This window comes from Ceratotherium simum, chromosome 3, assembly GCF_057802395.1.
Source record: "Ceratotherium simum simum isolate JZ-2026a chromosome 3, ASM5780239v1, whole genome shotgun sequence".
Taxonomy (NCBI): Eukaryota; Metazoa; Chordata; class Mammalia; order Perissodactyla; family Rhinocerotidae; genus Ceratotherium; species Ceratotherium simum.
The window spans coordinates 39,361,999-39,374,678 of NC_141902.1; the positions used below are offsets into that span (position 1 = coordinate 39,361,999).

A 12,680-nucleotide genomic window follows, 5' to 3' on the forward strand; every position below is an offset into this window, starting at 1 on the left:
GCTTTCGATTCTATTCCATTGATCTGTGTGTCTGTTTTTGTGCCAGTACCATGCTGTTTTGGTTACTATAGCTTTGTAGTATATTTTGAAATCAGGGAGTGTGATACCTCCAGCTTTGTTCTTTTTTCTCAGGATTCCTTTAGCTATTCGGGGTCTTTTGTTGTTCCATATAAATTTTAGGATTCTTTATTCTATTTCTGTGAAAAATGTTGTTGGAACTTTGATAGGGATTGCATTGAATCTATAGATGGCTTTAGGAAGTATGGACATCTTAACTATGTTAATTCTTCCAATCCAAGAGCACGGAATATCTTTCCATTTCTTTGTGTCTTCTTCAATTTCTTTCAGAAATGTTTTATAGTTTTCGGTGTACAGATCTTTCACCTCTTTGGTTAAGTTTATTCCTAGGTATTTTATTCTTTTGGTTGCAATTGTAAATGGGATGGTATTCTTAATTTCTCTTTCTGCTAGTTCGTTGTTAGTGTACAGAAATGCAACTGATTTTTGTATGTTGATTTTGTATCCTGCAACTTTACCATATTCGTTTATTACTTCTAAAAGTTTTCTGGTGGATTCTTTAGGGTTTTCTATATATAAAATCATGTCATCTGCAAATAGTGACAGTTTCACTTCTTCCTTTCCAATTTGGATCCCTTTTATTTCTTTCTCTTGCCTGATTGCTCTGGCTAGGACTTCCAGTACTATGTTAAATAGGAGTGGTGACAGTGGGCATCCTTGTCTGGTTCCTGTTCTTAGAGGGATAGCTTTCAGTATTTCACCATTGAGGATGATATTAGCTGTTGGTTTCTCATATATGGTCTTTATTATGTTGAGGTACTTTCCTTCTATACCCATTTTATTCAGAGTTTTTATCATAAATGGATGCTGTATCTTGTCAAATGCTTTCTCTGCATCTATTGAGATGATCATGTGATTTTTGTTCTTCATTTTATTAATGTGGTGTATTACGTTGATTGATTTGCGAATGTTAAACCATCCCTGCATCCCTGGAATAAATCCCACTTGATCATGGTGTATAATCTTTGACAAAAGAGCCAAGAACATACAATGGGGAAAAGAAAGTCTCTTCAACAAATGGTGTTGGGAAAACTGGATAGCCACATGCAAAAAAATGAAAGTAGACCCTTACCTTACACCATACACAAAAATTAACTCCAAATGGATTAAAGACTTGAATGTAAGACCTGAAACTATGAAACTTCTAGAAGAAAACATAGGCAGTACGCTCTTCGACATCGGTCTTAGCAACATCTTTTCAAACACCACATCTGACCGGGCAAGAGAAACAATAGAAAAAATAAACAAATGGGACTACATCAAACTAAAAAGCTTCTGCACAGCAAAGGAAACCATCAACAAAACGAAAAGACAACCTAACAATTGGGAGAAGATATTTGCAAACCATACATCTGATAAGGGCTTAATCTCCAAAATATATAAAGAACTCATGCATCTCAACAACAACAAAACTAACAACCCAATTAAAAAATGGGCAAAAGACCTGAACAGACATTTCTCCAAAGAAGATATACAGATGGCCAACAGACACATGAAAAGATGTTCAAAATCACTAACTATCAGGGAAATGCAAATCAAAACTACAATGAGATATCACCTCACGCCCGTCAGAATGGCTATAATTAACAAGACAGGAAACAACATGTGTTGGAGAGGATGTGGAGAGAAGGGAACTCTCATACACTGCTGGTGGGAGTGCAAACTGGTCCAGCCACTATGGAAAACAGTATGGAGATTCCTCAAAAAATCAAGGATAGAACTACCATATGATCCAGCTATTCCACTGCTGGGTATTTATCCAAAGAACTTGAAAACACCAATTTGCAAAGGTACATGCACCCCTGTGTTCATTGCAGCGTTATTGACAATAGCCAAGACTTGGAAGCAACCTAAGTGCCCATCAAGGGACGAATGGATAAAGAAGCTGTGGTATATATACACAATGGAATACTACTCAGCCATAAGAAACGATGAAATCCAGCCATTTGTGACAACATGGATGGACATTGAGGGTATAATGCAAAGTGAAATAAGTCAGAGAGAGAAGGTCAAATACCGTATGATTTCCTTCATTAAGTAGTAGATAATAACAACAATAAACAAACACATAGGGACAGAGATTGGATTGGTGGTTAGCAGAGGGGAAGGGGGGAGGGAGGAGGGTGAAAGGGATAATTCGGTACATGTGTGTGGTGAAGGGTTGTAATTAGTATTTTGGTGGTGAACATGATGTAATCTATGCAGAAATAGAAGTACAATGATGTACACCTGAAATTTTTACAATGTTATAAACCAATGTTACTGCAATAAACAAAAAATTAAAAAAAAAAAAAAAGAGTTCACTGTAGCTAATGATAGTCAAGTCACAGGCCTCTCACATTCACAGCAGGACAGTAACAGACTCAACAGCACAGCTATGTAAAGGATGTGGTAATCCCAGGAGAACTTGTAAAATAGACTCTGTGGTTGCCGGAAATTACACTGGGCTAGAAGAGAGAGAAAGAAGTTTTTGTTTTCATGCTGCTTCTGATGGTATCTTTAGGATTTGTCCCATCAGATTACTTTGTAGGACCTTTTTGGTGCTTCAGCAACTAAACCCCATTGACAGGGATCCCAGATAAGAGTTTGAATCTCGTTCTTGAATTGTACTCTGTTAAAAAATGATGCTATAGTAGTAATCCCAGTTTCCATTTGTTTTTCTCCAAGATCTGTTTCCTCTCTGACACTTTCCTTTTCTCCTGCCTCATTTGTAATTTATCTGCTTGCAGTATGCTTTTCTTCTTTGTTGTTTTTTTCCCTCTCTTCCATCATCTTTTTTACTACTAGACGCATTAAGTTTTTATAAGCCAACTGGACTATAAAATCCATGAGGGCAGGACCTGTGTCTTTCTGCTCACTCAAGTGTACCCAGTAGTGCTGGGCATATGATAGGTTGTTCAATAAATAATTTTTGGGTGAATGGATGGACAAATGAATGGCCTTTTAGTCAACTTAATCCATCACAGTACTAGGTTAGTCCTTTGGGATCTTCTTAAAAGCGTATGTTCTTCCTGACTTCTACTCAAGTTTTTTCTTTAATTATACTTATTTTAGCTTTCTGGTTATTTGAAATCCAAATAAATGGATGTTTTACTGAATAATGAAATTGTGAGTAGAGTTGCTCTTTTTCACTAGGGTCTATTCGTTTTTAGGTCTGGTATGACTCTAAGACATTTGCTCATTGGGAGGGAGCATGTACTGTGAAGATCCCAGTAGGCTTGGACACCGTAAGTTATTTTCAGACGGTTATTTTTACCTATTGTGCTGTATTAGTCTGCTTGGGCTGCCATAACAAAATACGATAGACTGGGTAGCTTACACAACAGAAATTTATTTTCTTACAGTTCTGGAACCTAGAAATCCTAGATCAAGGTGCCAACCAATTCGGTTCCTGGTAAGGACTCTTCCTGGCATATAAACAGCCATCTTCTTGCTCTGTCCTCACATGGCAGAGGGAGAGAGTGAGCTCTCTTGTGCCTCTTCTTATAAGGACACTGGTCCTACCTATCAGATCAGGACTCCACTCTTAGGATCTCATTTAACCTTAATTATCTCTGTAAAGGCCCTATCTCCAAATACAGTCACACTGGGGGCAGGGCTTCAACATATGAATTTTGGAGGGACACATTCAGTCCATAACATGTGCCTATATGGAAAGAAGCAAGGACTTTAGTATTTTGCATAATAACACATATATAGAGAGAAAGTAGAGTAGTCATTGCCTATGGCTGGGGCAGGGAAAGAGTTTGGGAAGCAAACTGCCCCCCAAACACTCCCCATGGGAGTGACTGCTAATGGGTAAAGAGTTTCTTTTTGGGGCAATGAAAATGTTTTAAAAGTGATTGTGGTGATAGTTGCATGACTCTGAATACACTAAAAACCATTTAATTGTACACTTTAAATGGGTGAATTGTGTGGCATGTGAATTATATCAATAAAGCTGTTAAAATGTGAGAAAAAAAGAGTATAAAAATAACATACATTCTGATTTCACAGTATGAAACACCGAGGAAGAATAATTCTTCCCCATATATTTACGTTTGTATGTCTAAGAAAAATAATAACACTGAGAATAGAGAGTAAACATAGTGGTCACCACACAGACCATACAGAATGTCCTTCTACAGAACCAAGTCAAAAAACATGAGTTTTTAGTTGTAACCCTGGACCTCTAGGTCGAAGGGAATGCTATCAGTTATGATGTTAGAATCAAAGTGGCCCATCCAGACTGAATTTCTGAAGGGAAGTTTGCTCCTGCAGCTGAATCACAACCACTGCCACAGGCCCTGAGTAGTGTAAAGATTATAAATAGATATTGACGTTATTTTTTAAAATTGTCAGCAGCAATATGAACCTTATTATAAAGAAAATGATTTCAGATGTCAACTTTCAGATCTAGAAGAGACCTTAACATTCATTTGTTCTAATTCCTCATGCTTACAAGTGAAGAAACTCAGGTTCAGAGAAGGTCAATTACTTGTCCAGGGTTGTGGCTAGATTGTGGCAGAACTGAGACAGGACCCCAGGTCAGCTGGACTCGCACTTCAGAGCCCATTCCATACTAACTTACTACCTCATTCTTTGAGGAAAAAAAAACAGAGAAGAAGAGATTGGCTGATGAGGGTGGGGAGATAGATGTGCCTTACCTCTTGCTGCCACCTGCCAGTCAAGCAGAGGGTGGACATCTTAACTACTCCACCCTCACCCCCAACCTCATTTATATTCTTGTACTCGTTGCTTGTACTTAACTCAGAGCGAAGTACAAGCCCTCATGTGATCCAGGGAGCTTCCTCACAGAGGATGGTATTGGGAGGCAGGAAAGCTACGGGCTTTCCCTGCTTGGAATGCCATTCCATGAGACCCATAGGTATGGGCCACGCCTACAATCCTGTTAGAGTCACTTAAAGCCTTATGGTGGCTTCCATAACAGAAGTTTCACAGATTTACCCTCAGAATTGAGTCAGTCATCCTGGTGATTCAAGGAAGCAGGGAGCAAGAAGGGTACAGGCTGCAGGGAGTAAGGACAAAAGTCATCTCCCCCAAACCAAGAAACTACCATCTTTTATATACACATGTACACACATACATCTGGGCCTGTTTACACAGACAGAAAAGTCCACTCTTTAGCAAGGCCCTAAAAATAAACATGTTTATTATATTGACAGGAAAATTAAAAATACAAAACGGGAAAGGCTACTTACAGGATAAGCAGAATAATTAGATAATAAATTGATGAAGGGCAAGAAGTTTCCCTAATAATTAAAAAAAGGACCATTTTTTAGAGTTCGAACTCTTTTCCTTTTAATGCCAGGGCCCCCATATTTGCCATCTCTGTGCTCACAAATTTATTTTGCCTTTAAGTCTATACCTGTAAAGAATGTGAGTCTTGTACAATGAAATATTTTAATATTCTAGTTCGAAATTGCCTTATATGAATACTCCTTCCCTGAGAGTGTTGCTCTGTTACAGATACCAGTGTTTCAACGAGGTGGAAGTGTAGTACCAATAAAGACAACTATAGGAAAATCCACAGGCTGCATGAGTGATTCCCCATATGGACTCCGCGTGGCTCTAAGCACTAAGGTATTTGGAAAATGTTACCTTTACACATTCACTTTTTACTACTCTCTCTCTTTACAGTAGTAGCATTTTGAGTATGTGACTCTATATAAAAGTGGTAAACCCCGTCTATGGCATAGGTACTTCTGATGTTTATCTAGAAATCAAAGTTTTGAACCATTGTCCAGCTTGTCTGACTTTGCTGGAATTGTTCTGAAAGGGACTCTGAGAACTAGAAATGATAGAAATTTCCTGTGGGGCATCATGACTCTTGGTGCTCTGCAGCTTGGCATTGATTACCACTGGACAGAAAGCTCATTGGGCCATAGGCAGCCTGCCACATGGATTAGCCCTGAAACTCAGTCTCCTGTAAAAGGGGACTGGTGTCTATGCAACATTTCAGGGACACTACCCCCACACAATGACTTCTGTTCTCATCAGATGGCTCAAACAACTAAAATCTCCTTAGGTAAAGCCTGGAAGGATCCAGAATCGAACTGTCCTTTTGAGAAGATCTTTTGAGCCAATGAGGCCTCTGGCAGATTCCTCTCCTACCCATTTGCCCAAATACAGTACCAAACACAAATTCTTACCCTTCTACAGGACCAAACACAAGTTCTGGCTCTTAGGCAAATATTATAAAATAATTAAGCCTTCTTTTTCTTACATCTTTGTCTTCCATCTGTTTCACTTACGCACATCTGCTTGGGCCACACTATGGGCCTCGGGCCCATGAGACGACACGGAAGAAATACAAGCAACTCGAGATCCATAGCACATCAAGCACTGTAATAATAGTAAACTGCCATATGGAGTGCTGTGACATGCAAAAGGGGTCCTCCTAAAAGAAAGGAGGAACTAGATACCATTCTCTAAATGAAGGATCTTCTAAAGATAGTTGATCTCATACATCACATACTAATTTTTTTTTTTTTTAACTTCAGTTTCATTCTGTGTACTTTTCTTGACCTGCTGTCATGTTCTAGGATAGTATTTACAGGGAAGCCACCTATGCCACTGACCATACTTTATAGTTTAAATTTCTTTCAAAATGGCTTCTTTGTGCTACTCTTATGTGACTTCCTTATTCATATTATTTCACTAATGGGTATCAAATGTATATATTTGCACAACTACCCTGTGCAGCCTGAATATTAAACTTTTGTTTAATATAATTTTTCGCAAATTTTTAAATCTATTATTTCCCTTTAGCAGGTGACTTTCTTTTCCTAGAAAGCTATTATATGAGCACATTCTCTATCTGTGATTTACTCTCCAGGGTTCTGCTGTGGGTGAATTCTATCTCGACGATGGCCATTCATTCCAATACCTCCACCAGAAGCAATTCTTGCACAGGAAGTTTTCATTCTGTTCAGGTGTTTTGATCAACAGGTAATGACAGCTAAAAAGCTGTGTGCTTTCTTAAATAAATTATGCTATCCTTTTGTTATCCTCAGATGCACAGCTCATATTTTAAAAAATTAATGAGGAAGGTCATTTGTGGAGTATTTTTCTTTTTTCCTGCTTCACTAAGGTATAATTGACAAATAAAATTATAATATATTTAAAGTGTACAGTGTGGTGATTTGATATACATATATATTGTGAAAAGCTTCCCATCGAGTTAATTAACACATCCATCACCTCATATATTTTCCTTTTTTTTTAACTGGAGAGAATGCTTAAGTTCTACTCCCTTTGCAAATTTCAATGATACAATATAGTATTATCAGCTATAGTCACCATGTTATACATTAGATTCTCAGACCTAATTCATTTTATAACTGAAAGTTTGTACCTTTATACCATCCTGTCCCCATTTCTCCCACGCCCCAGCACCTGGCAACCACCATTCTACTCTGTTTCTATGAATTCAACCTTTTTTTTTTTTTTTTTACATTCCATATATAAATGATGCCATGCAGTATTTGTTTTTCTCTGTCTGCCTTTTTCACTTAGCATAATACCCTCCAGGTTCATCCATGTTGTCACAAATGGCAGGATATCCATCTTTTATAAGGCTGAAAAATATTCCATTGTATATATATACCATATCTTCTTTATCCGTTCATCCATTGACGGACACTTACATTGTTTCCATGTCTTGGCTATTGTGAATAACGCTGCAATGGACATGGGGGTGCAAAATCTCTTCGAGATAGTAATTTCATTTCCTTCAGATATATACCCAGAGGTGGGATTGCTGGATCATATGGTAATTCTATTTTTAATTTTTTTAGGAACCTCCATACTGTCTCCTTAGTGGTCATACCAGTTTACATTCCCACCAACAGTGTACAAGGATTCTGTTTTCTTCATATCCTCAACAGCATTTGTTATCTCTTGTCCCTTTTTTTTTTTTTTTTTTTTTTGGTGAGGAAGATCAGCCCTGTGCTAATCTGCCAATCCTCCTCTTTTTTTGCTGAGGAAGACCAGCCCTGGGCTAACATCCGTGCCCATCTTCCTCCACTTTATATGGGATGCCGCCACAGCATGGCTTGCCAAGCGGTGCGTTGGTGTGCGCCCGGGATCCGAACTGGCGAACCCCGGGCCGCCGCAGCGGAGCGCGTGCACTTAGCTGCTTGCGCCACCGGGCTGGCCCCTCTCTTGTCTTTTTGGTAATAGAAATCCTAACAGATGTGAAGTGATATCTCATTGTGGCTTTGATTTGCATTTCGCTGATGATTAGTGCTGTTGAACACTTTTTCATGTACCTGTTGACTATTTGTATGTCTTCTTTGAAAAAATGTCTATTCAGGTCCTTTGCCCATTTTTTAATTGGGTTATTAGTTCTTTTGCTGTTGAGTTGTATGAGTTCTTTGTATATTTTGAATATTAACACCTTACCAGATATTTTCTCTCATTCCATAGGTTGCCTTTTCATTTTGTTAATGGTTTCCTTTGCTGTGCAGAAGCTTTTTCGTTTGAGGTAGTCCCACTTGTTTATTTTTGCTTCAGTTCCCTTTGCTTTGGTGTCAAATCCAGAAAATTCATTGATAAGACCAATGTCAAGGAGCTTACCCCTATGTTTTCTTCTAGGAGTTTTATGGTTTCAGGTCTTATATTCAAATCTTGAATCCATTTTGAGTTGATTTTTGTGTGTGGTGTAAGATAGCAGTCCAGTTTCATTTTTTTGCGTGTGGATATCCAGTTTTCCCAAAACCATTTATTGAAGAAACTTTCCTTTCCCCATTTTATATTTTTGGCTCCTTTGTCAAAAATTAATTGACCATATATGCATGGTTTATTTATGGGCTGTGTATTCTGTTTCACTGATCTGCATGTCTGTTGTTATGTCAATACCATATAGTTTTGATTACTATAGCTTTGCAATATAGTTTGAAATCAGGAATTGTGATGCCTCCAGCTTTGTTCTTTCCCAAGATTACTTTGGCTATTTGGGGTCTTTTGTGGTTCCATATGAATTTTAGGATTTTTTTTTTCCAATTTCTGTGAAAAATGCCATTGGAATTTTGGTAGGGATTGCACTGAATTTGTAGATGGCTTTGGGTAGTATGGACATTTTAACAATATTAATTCTTCCAACCGTGAACATGGAGTATCTTTACATTTGTTTGAATTTTCTTCAGTTTCTTTCATCAGTGTCTTATGGTTTTCAGTGTATAGATCTTGTACCTTCTTGGTTAAATTTATTCCTGAGTATTTTATTCTTTTTAATGTTATTGTAAATGGGATTGCTTTCTTAATTTCTCTTTCCAACAGTTTTGTTGTTAATGTATAGACATGCAACTGATTTTTGTATATTGATTTTGTATCTTTCAACTTTACTGAATTCATTTATTCTAACAGTTCTAATAGTTTTTTGATGGAATCTTTAGGGTTTTCCACATATAATATCATCTGCAAATAGAAACAGTTTTACTACTTCCTTTCCAATTTGAATGCTTTTTATTTCTTTTTCTGGCCTAATTGCTCTGGCTAGTATGTCCAGTACTATGTTGAATACAAATGGTGCAAGTAGGCATTCTTGTCTTGTTCCTCATCTTAGAGGAAAAGCTTTCAGCTTTCCTCTGTTGACTATGATGTCAGCTGTGGGCTTGTCATATATGGACTTTATTATGTTAAGGTACGTTCCTTCTGTACCCAATTTGTTAAGAGTTTTTATCATGAAAGGGTGTTGAATTTTGTCAAATGCTTTTTCTGCATCTATTGAGATGATCAATGATTTTTATCCTTCCTTTTGTTAATGTGATGTATCACATTTATTGATTTGCATATGTTGAACCATCTCAGCATCCCAGGGATAAATCCCACTTGGTCATGGTGTATGATCCTTTTAATGAACTGTTGAATTCAGTTTGCTAATATTTAGTTGAGGATTTTTGCATTTGTGTTCATCAAGGATATTGGCCTGTAATTTTCTTTTCTTATAATGTCCTTGCTGGCTTTGGTATCAGGATAATGCTGGCCTCATAAAAGGAGTTTGGAAGTATTCCCTCCTCTTTTGTTTTTTTGGAAGAGTTTTAAAAGGAATTGGTATTAATTCTTTAAATGTTTGGTAGAATTCCAATTCTGTGAAGCCATCTGGTCCTGGACTTTTCTTTTTTGGGAGGTTTTTGATTACTGATGCAATCTCCTTACTGGTAATTGGTATGTTCATATTTTCTGTTTCTTCATGATTCAGTATTAGTAGGTTGTATATTTCTAGGAATGTATTCATTTCTTCTAGCTTATCCAATTTGTTGATATATAATTGTTAATAGTGGTTTCTTATGATCCTTAGTATTTCTTTGGTATCAAATGTAATGTCTCCTCTTTCATTTCTGATTTTATTTATTTGAGTCCTCTCTCTTTTTTTTCTTGGTGAGTCTAGTTAAAGGTTTGTCTATTTCATTTATCTTTTTAAAAAACCACCTCTTGGTTTCCTTGATCTTTTCTTATCTTTTAGTCTCTATTTCATTTATTTCCACTCTGATCTTTGTTATTTCCTTCCTACTACTTAACTTTGGGCTTAGTTTGTTCTTCTTTTTTTAGTTACTTGAGGTGTAAAGTTAGGTTGTTTATTTAAGATCTTTCTTTTTTCTTAATGTAGGCATTTATTGCTATAATGTTTCCTCTTAGAGCTGCTCTTGCTGTGTCCCATAAGTTTTGATATGTTGTGTTTCCACTTTCATTTGTCTCAAGATAGTGTTTTTCTCTTTTGATTTCTTCTTTAACCCCTTGGTTGTTCAGGAGCATGTTATATACTCTCCACATATTTGTGAATTTTCTAGTTTTTTTCTTCTAATTGATTTCTGCTATCATACCGTTATGGTCAGAAGAGATGCTTAATATACTTTCAATCTTCTTAAATTTGTTAAGACTTGTTTTTTGGCCTATCATATGATCTATCCTGGAGAATGTTCCATGTGTGCTTGAGAAAATTATGTATTCTGCTGCTGTTGAATGGAATGTTCTGTAGATATTTGTTAGGTCCGTCTGGTCTAATATATAGTTTAAGTCCAGTGTTTCCTTATTGAATGACCTATCCATTGTTGAAAGTGGGGTACTGAAGTCCCCTACTATTATTGTATTGCTGTCTATTTCTCCCTTCAGATCTGTTAATATTTGCTTTATATATTTAAGTGCTCCAATGTTGGGTGCATAAATATTTACAAATGTTATAACCTTTTAATGAATTGACCCCTTTATCATATAATGACCATCATTGTCTCTTGTTACAGTCTTTGGTGTAAAGTCTGTTTTGTCTGAAATAAATAAAGCTATCCCTACTTTCTTTTGGTTTCCATTTGTATGGAATATCTTTTTCCATCCCTTCACTTTCTGTCTATGTGCCCTTAAAGCTGAAGTGAATCTCTTATAGGCAGCATATAGTTGGATCTTGTTTTTTTAGCCATTCCACAACTCTGTCTCTTTTGATTAGAAAATGTAATCCAAATACATTTAAAGTAATTATTTGTAGGTATGGACTTACTGTTGACATTTTGTTAATTGTTTTTTGGCTGTTTTGTAGTTCCTTTGTTCCTTTCTTCCTCTCTTCCTTTGTAATTTGATGATTTTCTGTAGTGGTATGTTTTGATTCCTTTCTCTTTATCTTTTGTATACTTACTATAGTTTTTGCTTTGTGGTTACCATAAGGTTTACATAAAACATCTTTTAGCTATAACAGTCTATTTTAAGCTGATAACTTAACTTTGAACACATACAAAAGCTCTACATTTTTACTCTCTCCTCCCCACATTTTATGTTTTTGATGTCACAATTTATATCTTTTTATATTGTGTATCCATTAAAAAATTATTGTAGCTATAGTTATTTTTAATACTTTTGTCTTTTAACCTTTATACAAGAGTTATAAATGATTTAGCCACCACCATTACATCATTAGAGTATTCTGGATTTAACTATATATTTACCCTTACCAGTGAGTTTAATACTTTAATATGTTTTCGTGTTACTAATTAGCATCATTTCATTTCAGCTTGAAGAACTCATTTTAACATTTCTTGTAAGGCTGGTCTAGTGGTGATGAACTCCTTCAGCTTTTGTTTGTCTGGAAAACTCTTTGTCTCTCCTTTAATTCTGAAGAACAACTTTGCTGGGTAGAGTATTCTTGGTTGAAAGTTTTTTTTCTTTGAATATATCATCCCACTCCCTTCTGGTCTGCAAGGTTTCTGCTGAAAAATCCACTGATAGTCTTATGGGGGTTCCCTTGTACATAACAAATTGCTTTTCTCTGCTGCTTTTAACAGTCTCTCTTTGTCTTTAACTTCTGACAATTTAATTATAATGTATCTTGGTGTGGGTTCTTTAGATTCATCATATTTGGTACTCATTGGGATTCCTGGATCTGGATGTCTGTTTGTTTCCCCAGGTTAGGGAAGTTTTCAGCCATTATTTCTTTGAATAAGCTTTCTGCCCCTTTCTCTTCTCTTCTTCTTCTGGGACCCCTATATAAGGCATATATTGGTCCACTTGATGGTGTCTCATAAGTCCCTAAAGCTATCTTCACTCTTGTTCATTCTTTTTTCTGTTTGCTCCTCTGATTAGATGAATTCCATTGCCCTGTCTTCAAGTTCATT

General features: G+C 36.5%; 1 protein-coding gene across 5 annotated transcripts in view; it reads left to right on the plus strand.

Moving 5' to 3' along the window:
- The window catches only part of GANC (glucosidase alpha, neutral C), an 80,166-nt gene that overhangs the window by 63,864 nt on the left and 3,622 nt on the right, over positions 1–12,680 (plus strand). For all 5 annotated transcript variants that reach the window (XM_004421461.3, XM_087425761.1, XM_087425765.1 and 2 more), the window contains 3 exons: positions 3,231–3,305; positions 5,548–5,661; positions 6,917–7,029. In XM_004421461.3, the coding sequence (XP_004421518.1) occupies positions 3,231–3,305; positions 5,548–5,661; positions 6,917–7,029 (302 nt within the window). The remainder of the gene's footprint in view (positions 1–3,230; positions 3,306–5,547; positions 5,662–6,916; positions 7,030–12,680) is intronic.